The 18,230-nt window shown below is 38.4% G+C and overlaps 1 protein-coding gene across 9 annotated transcripts in view; it reads right to left on the bottom strand.

Moving 5' to 3' along the window:
* adgrl2a (adhesion G protein-coupled receptor L2a) overlaps window positions 1–18,230 on the bottom strand; it is a 132,505-nt gene that overhangs the window by 66,094 nt on the left and 48,181 nt on the right. For all 9 annotated transcript variants that reach the window (XM_061824782.1, XM_061824781.1, XM_061824784.1 and 6 more), the window contains one exon: window positions 11,713–11,926. In XM_061824782.1, coding sequence (XP_061680766.1) covers window positions 11,713–11,926 — 214 coding nt within the window. The remainder of the gene's footprint in view (window positions 1–11,712; window positions 11,927–18,230) is intronic.

Raw genomic sequence — 18,230 nt, 5'->3', positions numbered from 1 at the left:
GTTGCACTTGGACGTGGGAGCCTTTGACACTGACTGTGAAAGTCACAGTGCCTTTACACTTTAAATGAACTCGATTCTGGTCTTTTGCATATATGTGGGAGTGTGGCTGGGCTAGCACTGACAATGGGATCATGTTGTCTGTCAACCTTTGTGGCCTGGTGATTATTACCCTCAGTGAAAAAAAATATTAAAACCACCAAGTGAAGTTAAAAGCTCAGCAATTCATTTCTTCCTAAAGACTGATGCTTAAACATTGAGAAGTTCTTTGATGAGATATAATTATCCATCCATTTTCTTAGTCGCTTATCCTGACAAGGGTTGCGGGAGTGCTGGAGCCCATCCCAGCTTTCATCGGGCAGGAGGCGGGATACACCCTGAACTGGTTACCATCCAATCGCAGGACACATAAAAACAAACAACAGTCAGACTCACAATCTAACGCCAATTTAGAGTCTCCAGTTAATGCATTTTTTTGGGGATATGGGAATAAATGGGAGTGCCCAGAGAAAACCCACACAGGCACGGGGACAACACGCAAATTCCACACAAGGGATTTAAACCCCAGACTTCAGAACTGTGAGGGCAACGCTCCAACCAGTTGCACAACTGAAATCTAATCAAATAATATTTTAAAATAAAGGTATGGAAAAAACAAAAATTATTAGGTACCACATGAATAATTAAAGGACCACTTGCATGAAATGCATGATTTTTAGTATATTAATGAAAAAACGGCATTCGACATGGACCCATGCGTTTTTTTCACCACAAAACATGATTTTGGCGTATATGACTTTTTGTAACTCCCGCCATGAAAATCTTCTCAAGGGATTTGTTTTCGAGAAGAAGCAGGAAGTTACGTTACATGACGGGACCGCCCTCAAGTGGACTCGTTTGTTTCTATTAGTTTTACCTCCAGGAAGGTAGCTCGTTGCTCCTTCGTGTCAGCTAGAAAGCGTTGGCCTCACAGTTCTGAGGTCCCGGGTTTAATTCCAGTCCCTCTTCTGTGGAGTTTGCACGTTCTCCCCGTGTCTGCATTGGTTTTCTCCCACATCCCAAAAACATGCAACACTAATTGGCCACTCTAAATTGCCCCTAGGTGTGATTGCGAGTGCGGCTGTTTGTCTCGATGTGACCCTGTGATTGGCTGGCAACCAGTTCAGGGTGTATCCCGCTTCCTGCCCATTGACAGCTGGGATAGGCTCCAGCAACCCTTGTGAGGATAAGCACCTCAGGAAATGGATGGATGTTATTTTTACTCCAAATTCACATTTCAATGGACTCAGTATTTTATGTTGCACAAAGTTTTTTTTTTTTTCCCCACAATCTAGTGCAGCATTCCTCTGCATAAAACATTACACCAAATAAGTGTTTTTTGTTTGTTTCTAAACCCCCAAATATATTTTTCGTAGTATGCAATTACTTTTTAATATGAAATAAATGTAAATATGAAGTGAGAAAAGTAGTCTCTAATGCATATGCAAACTATTTCAATACTATTTCTATATATATATTTCTATTTCTATACTATTTCCCTCTAAAAAGACACTTGTGGGACAATTTAATGGTGTTCATCGTATTCATCTGCTACATTTCAAGTGAGACAGCAATTTAGTTCCTAAATTTTAGGATATGGTTAATCGTCAAATCTCACAGGAGTTTCTTTCCCACTGTTCAATTTTCCATTCCCCAAAAGTCTATAACATCCCAAGTGGCCATTTGGAAGTAACAAAGTAAGCACCAATTAAAAAAACAAAAACACGCAAATACAAAAGTACCGCAACAATACGAGCGAGGGGCTTGGGTGAGGGTATTCTTACATAGAACATGGCAACATCTATTTCCTGGTGCTCCCAGTTAGAATTTCAATCAAATTAGTGTCTCTTCAAACTCAAAATGACCTGTCTCGCTCCATTTCATCTGAAATGCTGATGAGGTCCAAGGCATAATTATCAAATTAGAGATTTCTTTTAAGAGGCTGGCCTTTTGATCATAGCCAGGCCATTGGAAAATAAAATCATTTCTAGCATCACATAATGACAACACTAAAAAGAGGAAAAAAAACACTTGCCTAGCTTGCAACCTCCTCCGGTATATTTTTTGATTAGCTTCCAAAGGGGTGGACCACTTATGTTGCAGGGAATAGCCCTTTAGACATTAACAATTAGAATCTTGCTTTCAACATAAGCCTGACTTGATATTTGGGTCCAACATTCCAGCAAAATGTAGTGTAACTAATATCATGTACCTGGGTTTAATTATATTTACAAGCATTGCAAATACTCAACCTAATGAATAGCGTCTGACTCATGTCCTTCACTTAGTACTGAATTCAAGTTAGTGCAACATTTCAATAACCAAATGTTGACATGTCATTTTAAGATTTTTCAAGTGGGGATGGAAAGATAAGCAACTGAGATAATATAGTGGTACACATGTATACACCCTTGTGTATTAAAAAAAAAAAAATTAAGTGTAGTATTCATAACCTTTGCTCAATACGATGTTGACGCACCTCTGGGAGTAATAAAAGCCTCAAGTCTTTTTAAATCTCATGCCATAAAATTGCCACACTGAACTGGGGAAAGTTTGGCCCATTCATTGCTCTGGCTATGCCACTCAAGAACATTCACAGTTGTCCTGAAGCGACTTTGTTGCTGTCTTGGCCATGTGCTTAGGGTCGTTTTCCTGTTGAAAGGTAAGCCTTCACCCCAGCCTGAGGTCCTCATCTAGGATGTCCCTGTAGATTGCTGCATTTATCTTTCTTTCAATCCTGACGAGTCTCCTAGTTCATACCGCTGAAATACATACCCACAGCATGATGCTGCAACAACCAGGCTTAACTCTAGGTTGGTGGTGATTAGTGTTGAGTTAGTGCCAAACATAACTTTTGGAATCATGGCCAAAAAGTTCAATATTTCTGGTCAATGGTATTGTCAAGTGATGAGCGGTGCCTGATTTACTCTAAATACGGCACCTGGCATTTACGCCAAAGAGTTCAATTTTTGTCTCATGAGACCAGAGAATTTTCTCTCTCATTGTCTAAGAGTCCTTCAGGTGCCTTTGGGCAAACTCCAGGTGGACTACCATGTGTCTTTAACTTAGAAGTGGCGTCCGTCTGGTCACTCTACCTACCATACAGGCCTGATTGGTGGAGTGCTGCAGAGATGTTTGTCCGGGAAGGTTGTCTTATCCTCAGAGAAGCCCCCTTTTCCCTAATTACTCATTTTAGATGGGCAGTCAACTCTAAGAAAAGTCCTAGTGGTTCAGAACTTCTTTAATTTACTGATGATGAAGGCCATTAAGCTCATTGAAAAGCAGCAGACATTTTTCTGTACCCTTCTCCAGATTTGTGCTTCGCGGCAATACTGTTTTGCAGATTCTGCAGAATTTCTTTGACTTCATGCTTGGTTTGTGGTCTGACATGCACTGGGACATTAAATTTAAATGCATGAATTAATTTAATTAATTAAATTAATTAATTAATCAATTGGACCTTACATAGACACGTGCGTGCCTTTCCAAATCATGGACCATCAATTGCATTTACCACTGGTAGACATCAATTAATCTGTAGGAACCTCTCAACGATGATCAGTAGAAACATGATGTACCTCAATTCTGAGCTTTGTGGCAAAAGCTGTTTTTTATTATTATTTTTAATAAATTTGTAAATAGAAAAAAAATGAAAAAAAGAATGTATTTGATTTTGGGATGAGGCTGTAACATACGGAGGAACTAAAGGGACATTGAGAAAGAAAAAAAAAACTAACTTGTTTCTCATTGTAATTAGTAACATACTCATTACAATGAGTAACATACTCATTACAATGAGTAATTTAGTAACAATGTGCTCCCACTTCTTTTTTTTCGGTATTAGATTATTGCACACTAAGAATAACTGACAAATGATTTTTTTTTTTTTTTCTTTTAGCCCATTATGATCAAAGTGTTGCACAAGGAGCCGTTTCATTGCCCTTGGACTTATGTGCGCCCCTCTGGAACAACTCCTTATGAAATGTTTATCTGCTCCACTTTAAATAAAACTCACCGTGCGTACAGGGAAGACGAACAAGGTGCTGTGCTCTCAGGCGGCAACAGTGAAGCTCCTCGGAGAGCCATGTAAGCACCACTGTCACTGATATAAATAGTGTGAGCACTATCGTTTTGGTTCCACAACTGCCTTACAGTGATTGACAATACTAAAAAAAGAAAACATTGAAGATTACACTTTGGATTTATCCTCTATTGTGAAACTTTATATAAAAGCCTCCCATGATTAAATGTATCACTTTTATTAAAATGAAAATGTTTCACTGTTGAATAATCCTTTTAATGATAATCACTAATGGTTTTCATGTCAGTCCAGGCCGTGTTGGTCTTGCGCCCACAGATGAGTTTCACCTCATCTATTAGAAAGCTTTCAGCATTGATCATTTGTGTGAATGATTCACTCCTTGGAAAAACAGTGACCTGCTGGCATGGTGCGACTGGGCCGTGTAACAGTGCAGTGATCAATGATCTTGCTCCTGATTACTTGCACTGAAACTCATTAGTCAAAAACAAATCAGTCAACGTAAGCTACTTATTAGTATTGCGAATCATCATGTTTTTTGTCAAGGCTACTGAAAGTGTCATCCACCAAACAACAGAAAGGGAGATATGTTCCTAAGAATAGGTGGAAAAATATTCACAGAGATCAATACTGCTGGTTTGGCCTTCTATAAAATGTGTGGCAAGGATCTATTAAATGAGTATTAGTTTTAATGCAATGCAACTTTTCAAATGCTAAATCTACAGAGCCATTGAGAAATTTGGCGCTTAAGATATCTTTTCATTTCTTATGGGAACTTTTCCTGTCCTAATTGTGGTCCTCATCATATAATTAGAGGTGATTAGATTTCCACATCCTTGGACTGGGACTGCTTTAAGAGTTGGAGGGATTAAATCTTGCAAAGGAACCAGTGAGACTCAATAAAGAGATGTCTATAGGCTGTGTTCACATTCATCAGGGTTGATTTGCTTTAAAACAAATGCTAATGTGATTGTTCTGACATTGTGGTTTGTTCTGTCAAGTGTGAACATCATTATGTCAAACCAGGTGCGTAGCATATAAATGAACTCTGGTATGATCCAGTTCATGTCTCATCGGGGAAGGGTGAACAGGAAATAACAATTCTAATTCAAAATGCACCATTATTCAACGTTGCTCGTATGTTAAAGGTTAGTGTGTGGAGTTTGTGTGTTCTCCCTGTGCTTACGTGGGTTTTCTCCAGGCACTCCGCTTTCCTCCCATATCCCACAACAAGAATTAATTGGAGACTCAAAATTGCCCTTAAGTGTAACTGTGAGAGCAAATGGTTGTTTGTTTCTATGTGCCCTGCGATTGGCTGGCAACCAGTTCAGGGTGTATACCCTGCCTCCTGCCCGTTGACAGCTAGGATAGGCTCCAGCACTCCCGCGACACTTGTGAGGATAAGCGGCTAAGAAAATGGATGGATGGATGGATGGATGGATACATTTTCTAATTGAGCCACAGCAATCTTAATGTTATTTTCATTAAATTCTTGTGGTCACGAATATAATGTGTCCAACTGATATGTGCGCCAACAGTATTTATCAAATATGACCAAACCTTCCAATTCTCCTCACTTCCCAAACAAATTAGTGTGGAATACATGAATTGATACATGAACAAAGATTTCCAAAGGGATGCTAATGTTCTGCCACACACTTAAATTAGTGTAGAGAAATTAATATTTTTAAGTAATCTATTTGTCATAGATAACATTTCAGACAGGATGCACGTTGGAAGATTGGTTAGCACAGGGGTGGGAAAACTATGGTCCATGGGCCCCATCCAGCCCGGCCGAGTGCTAACCAGATTGATGTCTTGTTGCTGTTGTGTATTTTAAAGTAGAAAAAGAGGGGAGATTATTAAAAAAAAAAACTTTGCGTGGCGTGAGCTCACCTACAGACCATCCTTCCGCATCCACTTACGTCCAGCTCAGCTCTCGCCAGCCAGCGTGACTTTTCTGCAACAACACTAATCCAATCGGCATCATCTATTGATCTGTCAGTTAAGAATCTGAGCCAAAAAGTTTTCCCACCCGTGGGTTATCCAAATGCACTTCACAGTTCTGAAGACCCAAGTTCAAATTTGGGCTCGCCTGTATGGAGTTTGCATGTTCTCCCGATTCCCGTGTGAGTTTTCTCCGGATACTCTGGTTTCCTTCCACAGCCCAAAAACACGGAATGTCTGTTAACTAAAAACTCGAAATTGACCGTAAGTGTGAATGTTTGTGCAAATGGTTGTCTATTTGTGTCCTGCGGTTGGCTGGTGAGCAGTTGAGGGTGTGCCCCTATTTGTAATAGGCTGCAGCAGGCCCGTGACCCTAGTGAGGTTAAGCAGTACACAGAAAATGGATTGATGGATATTTTAGACCAGTGATTCTCAAATGGTGGCTCAGTACCTCAAAGTGGGTCATGAATTCATTATAGGTTGGCAGACAGGCAGAAAAATATCACAGCCGGACCTCTGACATAAGAGTTATTGTTTTTTTTTTTTGTTTTTTTTTTAAATCTGATTATTTAATAGACAGTAATTTCATGTTTTCAAAGGACATTTTGAACAACACATTTCTTTATTGTTATTGTTTATTGTTATAATTGTTATTATACACTTGACATTTTAGCTGATTTGTCAATCAACCAATAAATCATCAATGGATTGCTGTGACTTAATTTATTTGTTTCAATCGCAGTATTTCTGTTGCTGTGCTGCTTCCAAAACTGCTTTTAGATACCACATATTGGGTTTAAAAAAAATAAAATCTGATGAATAATAGCATGAATTCCTACTCTTCAGTGATGCAATATCTTGCAAGAGCTTGCAATTCCTCAAGTAATGTCTGAAATGTGATATTGATGGAATTTAGTGTCATTCTGTTTTGGGCAATGCATTGGGATTTGATAAGAACTTCTCTGAGGTTATTTCTGCAGTTTGTAGAGAGACTAAACATTGCAATTCTGCAGTGGGATTTAAAAACTGAAAATAACTTTAACATTACTAGGCCTCTAGCACACTCAGGAGAGTGCGCATACAACCTGATCCCGTGTCTTTTAAAGATACTGGCCAAGTATATTCAAGCAACACTGTACCACTTTTGTTCACAGGCAGCTCTTGCTGGGCAATATTTGTGCTTCAGTGCAGTATTATTTTGTCCGAGCGAGGTTTTGGTTTGTGTAATGCCCAGAGCCACAAGCAGGGAACAGAGCCCCAACCCTTTCAAGTCAGACTATGGGAGTCAGCTATCCGACTTCATCAAACAGGAATTGACAATAAGGCTCCTGCATACAAGGGCTCTGCTGTTTTATTTCAGCGTTTTATGACTTCATTTCCCAAAGCTCCTAACCAAAGTTGCTGACGTTCCTCTACCGTGCACGATCTTTCAGTGAGATTCATAGGTCATTCTACCCAGTGCTCTTTGCCCCTGATGGCATCCCAATGTGACAACTGCTCTCATGTTTTAAGGGTATTTACAGCTATTGCATTGGGAACCCTAATAGGAGATGCATGTGAATGCTCATAAACACCACAGACAGACTTCCACGCTAAATCATCAGCCTTTGCACACCCAAAATATGGAGAGCCTGGCCATGACACCGATAGGAAATGAAAAGTTGATGTTGGCCCCACATTTGTGCAAAATCTAAGTTGTAGTCCATTATAACGGTCTTTGAATAAGATGTAAGCTATCAAGTTCTCTCACACCAAAGTAATTCGGAAATGCGCCGCACAGTCATGCTGGACCAGAAAAGCAGTATCCCCACAATGTTTTCTCAAAGCCACAAGTGTACTGTTACCCCAAAAATTACCTACTGCTCGACAAAACCTGCTACGGTTGGAAAATATACATTGGGTTCCCATTCATTATATTGTATATTATTTAGGGATGAAGAATCAACAACACTTGGTATGTGAAAAACAGATCCATTTATTAACCCACTTTTTGAGGATAAGTGGCTTGGAAGATGGCTGGATGGGTTACATCAAGTAATTGTTGTCTATGCCTTGAGCTCTGAGGGGCATTGTGGTGCGCACAATGAGATACATACCTGCAGTAACAGTCAAGTCAAGATTGAATATTTGCATTTTAATCCGTTTTTCACAATTTGAAGAATATATGGCAAAGAGTATTATACTGGCTGTTTGTACGAGTTTATACAGTGTTTGTACACCAATATTTATTATTTTGATAGCTAAAAGTGCCCCCCTTGTCAAGGGTGTTTGTCATTACTTTAACTTGTCTTAGCTTTGACCTAGTGGTGTTGTGAAGAAAAACGTTGAAAGAAATGAAATCTGTGATTTATTTGAACAATAATCACTCTTACTCCTTGCTACTGTTGACATTTTAGCAAGCTCTTTTTGCGATCACGTGGGCTTTGAATACCGCCCGGGCACTGCTAGAGAGAATTGCTGGACTAGACCATGGAATGGACTGCTGTATCTTCTTATTTCCTTTTGGTTTGTCCCATTAGGGGTCACCACAACGTGTCATCTTTTACCATGTAAGCCCATCTCCAGCATCTTCTCTCCTCTAGATGTGTCTTCTGCTCTCTCTTACTTTGTCTCCAAAACATCTAACGTTTGCGGTCCTGCTAATGAGCTCATTTCTAATCCTAACCAACCTCCTCACTCCTATAAAGAAATCTCATCGTCTTCATTTCTGCCACCTCCTTCTCTGCTTCCTGTTGTCTCTTCAGTGCCACTGTCTCTAAACCATACATCATGGCTGGCTTCACCACTGTTTTATAAACTTTACCCTTCATCCTACCAGACTCTTCTGTAACATAATACACCTGACACTTTCTGCCAGCTGTTCCAACCTGCTTGCATCGGTTTCTACAGTTCCTTACCCCACTCACAATTGCTGTGGATTCTTGACCCCAAGTATTTGAAGTCGTCCACCATCCTATCTCTTTTCCCTGCAGCCTCACCATTCCCTCTCCACCACTCTCATTTATGCACGTATATTCTCTCTTACTTCAGCTAATCTTCAATCCTCTCATTTCCAGTGCAAGCCTCCCCCTTTCTACTTTTCTAACTGTTCCACCACCTGCTCGCTGCTTTCACTGCAGATCACAATGTCATCTGGAAACATCATGGTGCAAGGGGATTCCAGTCTAACCTCATCTGTCACCCAATCCATTACCACGGCAAACAGGAAGGGGTTCAGAGCTGATCCCTGCTGCCGTCCAACCTCCATCTTAAAGTCTTCTGTCACACCTATAGCAAACGTCACCACTGTTCTATACTATTCAAGCCTTCTTCTCTCCCACTCCAGACCTCTGCATGCACTCCCACAGTTCCCCTCCTGGTGCACTGTCAGAAACTTTCTCTAGAACCACAAAGACACTGTAGCTCCTTCTGACCTTCTCTGTACTTTTCCATAAACATCCTCAAGGCAAATAATAAATCTGCAGTACTCTTTCTAGGCATTAAAGTATTAAAGTACTGTTGCTCGCAAATACTTACTTTTTTTTACTTTTGTCCTGTACTTTTGTGTATCATGAGTCTACCCTCTACTATTCCATAACTTAATTGCTCATCAAATGCATTTCTCTTTAGTTCACACAGCCCTGCACATTCAACTGTTCTTAAAAATTGGAACAAGCACGCTTTTCCTCCAAATTTTTTAAGCATATTCTGATCTGCAAGTTTCTGTTGAACAAGTCAGTCAAAAACTGCACAGCCATCTTTCCAAATTGCTTCCATACCTCCACAGATATGTCATTAGGACCAACTGCCTTTCCGATTTTCTTTTGTCCTCTTGAGTGCCTTTTTAACTCTAATCATTGCCACTTCTTGATCCACACTTGCCTCTTCTATTCGTGCTTCGCTCTCATTTTGTTCTCAAAGTATTTTCCCATCTATTTAGCCCACTACTGGCACTGGTCAACACATTTCGATCTGAATCCTTCATCGCACTAACCTGCTGCACACCTTTCCCATCTCTATCAGTCTGTCTGGCCAACTTGCATACTGCAACCATACTGCTGCTCACAAATAATCCCATGTGTCCTGAGTCTAGGATCCACTACTCTTTTACATAACTTCATTGTGTGGCTAATCAACTTTATACCTCCACAGCTCAGCAAGTACACCTACCATTATTTCCCCTGTATCATGCACAACCGTCTTTAATTTGTATAAATTCTGGAAAACCCTTTTACCTATGTATATTGCATTTTTACAATGCATGCATTTGCTTCGACCCATATGATCAAATCAAAGTATTATCTGTATTTAATTTTTTAAATAATTATTCTGAAGTTAAGCACTATTTGAATATGTAAAGGTCTTGTTTTTAAATCCACAGCCATACCTGCATTTAGTAAATGAGAAAACACGTTTGTCATCATATGTTAGATTAAAAGGCCAGAATTTGTAAGATGGGAACAATTCTTAAAAAAAAAAAAAAAAAAATATGAAGGGCCTAGCAAAACTCATTTAATTTTATTTGAATGGAATTCAAATTCAACTGTCAAACATTTCAGTAAGTATTCTCATTAAACAAAACATAAACACGAAGAAAATTATGTTTGTTGTGCAATCATTAGTCAAATACAAAAAAAAAACAATATTTTACAATTTTTGGATGAGTAAACTTATGAGGAGAAGTATATATCTATGGAGTCATAAATACTCCTGTTATGTTTGAATGAAAGTGTAAGTTACACTTTTTTCATAACCTCTGTGTGGTGGTGATATATTAGAATGTGTACACTTCCTCATAACCTCAAGGTGGGAGTGGAATGTTGTAATGAGAGTGTAAACGTTTTTTTCATAACTTCTAGATTTATAAAATGGGATTTTTTTTTCATTTTCACCGATACACATGTATAACAAGCACAATTGATTTTGGAGAAAAAAAAGGCATAATATACAAGAAATTACAGCAACTCTATGTACTAACAAAAATATGGCAGACTTCTTTCAGAGTTCTTTACAAGCTATTACATTTTTGTTCATCCATAATAATGTGGAAGACTGTGATTTAAGTCATTTTCAAAAACAATACTCCTGGTAGTTACAGTATGATTAAAACAACTAAATGTATAAATAAATAAATGTAAAAACCTGGAGACAATAAAACTGATGATTATAAATATGTAAAGCGCAAAGACTGGTTAGGATAATGAAAAAAACCTGCTTTTATCAAAATAATTAACAACTCGTGGTGCTTTATATCAAAACAAAGATATGTGTGTCTTTGTTGAAGTTTGTTATAAATAAGCATTTAAGGGCTGTTAAGAGTTAGAGTAAGCTTCACTTATAAGTAAAACTAAAAGTAACAGTCCTGCAAAATTGTACAGAATGAAACATTAAATTTACTATCACTTGTGAGCATAACTCTGGATTCATAATCATCATTAACTGTCATTTTAGGCTTTGCATCAGTATTGTATGATTTGCCTTGCATGTTGTCCTTGCATGCTGACAGAATACCGCTGCCTTTCCCACCCCCTATTCCACAGCTCCTGTATTGAATTTGTCTTTTTTTGATGGCTTGAATCAATCGGACAGCAACCATGTTAAAGATTTTCCTTCAAAATCCAAGAGGAGCAGAGGGATTTTGAAATAAAAAAAGGAAAGCCAAATGGGGCAAGTTCACAAGAAAAGTGTCAAATACAAATGCAAGAGTTTACCTCTGTGACATGATCTTGTAGGCTTCTGGAAGATAGCAGTTAATGTTCTCCATCTGGAAAGGGTCAGCATCACAGATCTTGTCATCTGTCCGCCCATAGTTGGCACTTTCAATCGTTATGACATCACTTCCTGGACAGCGCAAATCGATGGGGTAACCCTCACAAGACAGCTCTCTCCGTACTAAGCCAAATGGCAGGGCAGCCCGACTGAACCCTGAGGGAGTGGAAAGGGAGCATTATCAGGGGAATCAATCAGGAGCAGGGCCAACATTAAGAAACACAATATGTAAAAGATGCATATGAACAAAGGTAACGTCTTTTTATATTTCCTTACTCTGCTGAAATGCAATATGTTTTCATTCAACGGTCACATGAGGTAAACTCATAAAATGGAATGAGATGCAATACAACAGTTACATTTAAAAAGTTGTGGTACTAAGGCTTAATTCTTTGCTTCTTGTTTCTTAAATGTCTTAATATTAGACGGTGGTGTAACTTTAACAAACAAACAAAAATCACTAAATCTAAATCAATTAATAATTCTTGGGTTTAACGCCAGTGAGCTAATACTTTCTGTACATTATCCACAGGCTCTAACTTGAGTGGCATAATACTAATATATATTGGAGATGTAAAATTATTGTCTGATAAAATCCTCTGTTATTTATAACATAAGATTATCTTGCCACTACTGAGAGACCAGTAATTTATGTTCCTCCGCTTACTACAACTTACACTAAATTAAAGGTTGGCACTCTACGTAAATGTTACATTAAACACTTCTGTTGTTTTTATTTCAATTTGTGCACTTAACTGAAAGTCTTGAAATGTGCTGGCATTATTCTAAATTGTATTTATTTGGTCACTGGATTTTTTTTAATTCATTTAATTGTGTGGTTTGTATAAAATGTTATATATATTTTTTTTGTTCGATTATATATAAATATATATATATATATATATATATATATATATATATATATATATATATATGTAATTGAACAAAAGAGCAGAATTTTTTTTTTATTAATGTCATGTTTAATAAGTATTTAGGGCAGCACGGTGGTTCAGCTGGAAAGTGTTGGCCTCACAGTTGTGAGGTCCCGGGTTCAAACCGCCTGTGTGGACTTCGCATGTTCTCCTCATCCCTGCGAGGGTTTTCTTCGGGCACCCCGGTTCCCTCCCACATCCCAAAAACATGCTGGGGTAGGCACCAGCACTCCCACAACTCTCATGAGGATAAGCAGCTAAGAAAATGGATGGTTGGATATGAATAATGTAAAGGAAATCATGAATATCAGGAAAAATATTGTTAATGGGAAATTGAAAGTATTGGGATGTAAAATTGTGTCTTCATTGCATAAATCTAACCATAGGTGGACCTTAATAAAAATGAAAAAAAGTACTAAAAATCTATAACTGTAAAGGTTTTAATTGTTCAGCTAAAAAGTCTATTTAATTCTTTAGTTAATTATAATTAAAGGTTCTTTCAATAATATGAATGAGCAAAAACACACAAACAACTAACATAACCTGAAATTCTTCTGATCAAATATATATAGTACATCCAAAGGTGTCTGCGTGTGCGTGTGCATGTGTACACGCGCGCATGTGCCATCACAGTGTATGACTGGTGTTATCTGTCTTTGATTTCAATCCTGTGGTACATTACAATACTTTTATTTTCGTTTTTCCTGAAGATATAAGTAAACAAAGGAGGAAATCAACTGTTCAAAATCAGCCCGAATTGGGGTGGTATGAGGCTGAGTATGGGCGTGGGGTTAGCCAAAAACTGCACAGCTGAAAGTGAACATAAAGAAGCAAAGTTCCAATTACAGCACATCTTTGGCTACTTATGCCTTACCAGGTCTTCAAGTATTATGGCACACTGATACAGTATAAAGCTGAACCAAATTGCCAGCTGCTCCTCTGTTCTAAACAACAAGCAGCACTGAATCATAATATCCCATTTTTGAGCATCTGTTGCTTTTTTTGTCCCTTAAATGCCAGTGTGATGGCTATATTCCAGAGCTGCAGGCTCTTTAATGAGGTTTTTGCGGCTGGGTTATAAGCACTTGTTTTGCTGTATTTCACTGGCACCTGTATAAACGAGACCAATCCATACAAGCATTTTCTTGTGTTTACAAAGCACTTTTTTTGCGGCAGCAGTTGCCTTAACTACAGACTTCAGGCCTACTAAAACTGCTTGGAATAGATCACTTAATTTTACCCTATTGGCTACTTCATCAATTAAGTGCAAATACAATTATCTTTGTCTGATTAAATGGTATGCTACAATGGGAGGGGATTAAGCTTTGGAATTGTTCCCCTCACCTGAAAATGCTACTGTGGTATTTTATAAAGGAAGATAAATGTCACTTTATATAGCCTGATCCTCCATTTGTGCACCAATCAGGTGAAAGCTCTTCTTCAAAAGATGCTCAGTGTAGTGTAGAGCTGAGAGTAAACAAAGGATATATTTGTATGGAAGGGGCTGCTGCCACAGCCTAGCTAACCTTGCGATAAGACTTCATTTGTTTAGGGGCGTCCAATCAAGGAAGGATCTTTTCTTCCTGTGCTGGCTTTTTCTTCAGGAAATCTTGTGTAGAACAATGACAAAATAATACAGTTCAGATGTTTTATTTTTGTAGCTGTTTCTTGCTGGAGTAAAAAAAAAAAAAAGGAGCACTTACTGTGCTTAATTTTTCTGTACATGTAATGGCTTGTGTCAAATATATTATGTGAGGAGGTGGAAATATTCAATTGTGGCATGTTAGGAACAGCTGTTGATGGTCAATTTTGACTTCAGGTCAGTGTGGTTAAAAGTGGACAGTGTAATGTGGAAAAGCAAAGTACAAACTCAGTCAGTGTCACATTTTATACACAAATACTAACCTCCATGGCTGCTGCACGCAGATTGCATTTTAGACACTGTAATATATTGACATATTTTTTTTCATTGAAAATACTTACTACATTGTATGAGTGATGCTTGTGTTACTTTCTACCCAAAATTCAATTTCTCTTTGTAGTTATTTAGTGCAAGTTGGCCTCTTTAGTTATGTGCAAGAACATTTGAGTTTGATCCCTAACTTGGGAGCCATACCCACTGGTGCTCACTATGAAGCAATTGCTGTTAAAATACTTAAACCACCAGAGAGGTCCTTTGAAAAGTCAGTTTCTGGTTTTATTATTTAGAATCGATGTAGTCATTGTGCTTAAGTAGGAAAACAGACTGCAGCTATACACTGACACCTATGAATACTATGACTCTCACTCATGTATTGCAGGAATTATGATGTATTTCCAACCACGCAGATGACAGGCCCTGTAATAATGCTCAATTAGTGAGTCAAAATCCAGACATTGGATGAAATGGTATGTCCCCAAAATGCACTTAATTCCTCAGTTGTCTCAGTGTATTATTGTCCAAGAGTCGCTCTGTATTGAATACATCTAAGGCTGTACTACTTTCCCAGCCTATCAAACAACCAACAGAAAAAAAGAAAACAAAAGGAAAATACCACACGCAGCATGGCACTCAGTTGCGTGCAAAACAATTTGAATCAAAACTCTAACCATTTATGGATAACTGCCACCTGTATTATGTATGACGATATGTATATAGGGTTGTTTGTATATATGTGCCCTGAGATTGCCTGGCAACACGTTCAGGGTGTACCCCACATCCTGCATGAAGATAGCTGGGATAGGCTCCAGCACTCCTGCAACCCCTGTGAGGATAAGCGGCTCAGAAAATGGATGGCTCTATATATATTGAAATAGATAGATAGATATAGGAGTTGCACCTATCTTTGTTTACTTGTATTTTTCATAATGAGAAATGGAGTTTGGGTTTTGGGTGTAGGCGAAACTGTATTTATGCATGGGGGTAGGGGTGGGGGGTGAAACCAGCGTAGCACCATAAGTCTTGGACTGGTATATTGATGAATCGCAATTACAAGAGGATAATTTGATCACATGTGTGATCACACTAAATCCAATGTTTACTATCATTTGGCTAAATAATTTAATTATGCAAATGAGCCATATACTGTAAGTAAGAGTTATTTGGCGGTTGGAATCATAAACCAAATTATTCTGGTCAATGATATGAAAATGATTTACTCTCCATATGTTGACAGTAATTCAAGTAAGGAATATCAATTTAGTGTAGTGGAATTTTTGTGCTGCTTTCTCTGCATCCAAATGGATCTGAATGTTTCATTATGAAATTATTGTAACTGTTTTGAGAGCTTCTTAGGGGGAGAAAAGCTGCTAAAAACACAACATAGCAGCAGAAAGTACTATTAGTTTGCGTTTACACGTGGTCTGTGCCTTCTATTCTTCCTCTTTACAAGAAGAGAATGCTCATAAATGTTAAATGTTGTTGTTTTCAGATTGTGGAGAGACAAACGGAAGTGTTGACAAAACAATAAAGTGATCTCTATCAGCCAAACCTCATAATATCTGCATATAGTAAATTTCAAAAAGCTAATGCATATTCAATAAAATAGTATGTAGGAAGTGCAGTGCTGTGACTATGGCAACATGGTGCAGCTGAGAGATAACTGGCCAGATCTTTATCATGGTCTTGTCGACATGCCTCCTAATCAGACATTCTAGTCAATCCGTCCTTCCCAGCTCTTGAAAAGCATTTGAGGCTCTCTCCGTCAACCAGAGACAGGTGAAAAATTAAAGGAAGAGAAACACTACGTGTAGGCACAAGAATACCATAACAGGTACAATAGCCCTAGGAAGTGAATGAGTACTTGCCTTGCTTTGCTTTCCCATGTGTTGATAATGACTTTGTTAGAAATTGTGCATATACAAATCAAAAGAGATAAATTCAGTGATCATGGGTTTGTTAAAAAAATTATCAAAAAAGACATGTTAATGAGGTAGGCCTCTATAAATATGTGCACATTGAGATTATTCAGCCACAACATGAATGTTGTATAAGGGGGCACCAACTGCCGGAGACAAATTCCTTGTGTGTTGTAACATACTTGGCCATTAAATTTGATTCTGACGTCTTGGTCTCTTCTAAGTACCATTTCAGTTTACAATGTGACGACTCAACCTTTAGATCTGCTTATCGTACATGTTGTTATAAGATACTGATAATTGACTTCGATTTGAGCAAAGGACCTCTATTTCCATGGGTTATAGCACTTTATAATACCAATGAGGAGCCTCTATTTAAAGCTTCCCAGGCTGGCATTTATTACCGTGTAACCTTTGCAATGACATTAGGCCAATACTGAATTTGCAGCTTTGGAACTGTGAGAGTTTCCCATATGTAAGACAAAGCCATTGTGCACAGTCTCTTTAGTGCAATATTATAATAATGATTTTTTTTTTTTGGGAGGGGGAGGGGGCAGATGAGCCAAATCAATTGGAAAGTGACCATCTGGTAGGATATGAGTGTCACTGAAGCAGGGGTAATGAGCAAAGTACCTTCCTATTTCATCGGAATAGCGAGTCATTAAGGTCTCCATCAGCCATGGAGAAAGCTTAAAACATGTACTATACTTGCTAAAAACAAGTCATTATCATTGAACCTACCAAGGACAATCACAGAATACAACTGACTCAACCCACAAAAAAACTCTGAAACAGCCAAGAAAACAACATAATCATATCGAGTTCGTAATATTTTCTTTAAAGTAGTGTGGGAACAGAAGCAACAAAATTACTGCATCCAGTCCTGTCCTATTACATGCAGTATATGTATATATTTTAAACCTACATATGCACTGACATTCAAAAAGTCATTTACATAATGCCCAGCAGTAGTCATAGCAGTTTCCTGATTAAGTAATGTTCCTAGGCATGCATATTTCAGGGACTATTGTTAAATCTTGTCTTTTTTTTTTTTTTTTAATTCAAATGGGGTAAAAAAAAATAGTTGTCATAAAACACACCTAAAACAGCACACACACATATATATACAAATAAAACCTATATGCAACTATTTGGCTTCTCAATGGGACTTTTTTTGCACGCGGTTCAAGTTTTCTTATTAAAATGACCCTTTGTAACGTGAGTAACCAATGCCTCCAGACGGAGTCCAAGGGCTAAACTGATCAAAAGGCCTATTCAACCACTAACCCTTGCCATGACTGTGACACGAACACAAAGGTCTCCAGATTATTTTGATGGGAAAGCAGATAATTTTTCAGTTGAGAGTGTGACACAGACGCTCCTGATGCTTGTCGTCTACAGTTAGTGTAGCACTTTGATTTCCCTTTTGCTGAGGACTAAACTGCTGCTTTTAAAAGAGCTAGCATCTCCCTTTGGCCAGCTCTTATTTGGCACTCTTGATCTGACAAGGTCTCTCACTAGGGTCGGATTTGCGGGGAAATAATAGTGTGGCCCACAGCATTAGTGGGGAGCTACAGGAAACGCAGCTTGAGTCCTCCAAGTTCTGCCACCCCAGGCCTTTCTCTATGGTACAAGTTAAGGAAGGCCACAAGGGAAAAGAAACCTTAAAGTTAAGACTCTTCCCACAGAGC

The sequence above is a fragment of the Syngnathoides biaculeatus genome, chromosome 7, assembly GCF_019802595.1.
Source record: "Syngnathoides biaculeatus isolate LvHL_M chromosome 7, ASM1980259v1, whole genome shotgun sequence".
NCBI lineage: Eukaryota > Metazoa > Chordata > Actinopteri > Syngnathiformes > Syngnathidae > Syngnathoides > Syngnathoides biaculeatus.
This window is presented reverse-complemented; position numbering and strand designations above follow the sequence as displayed.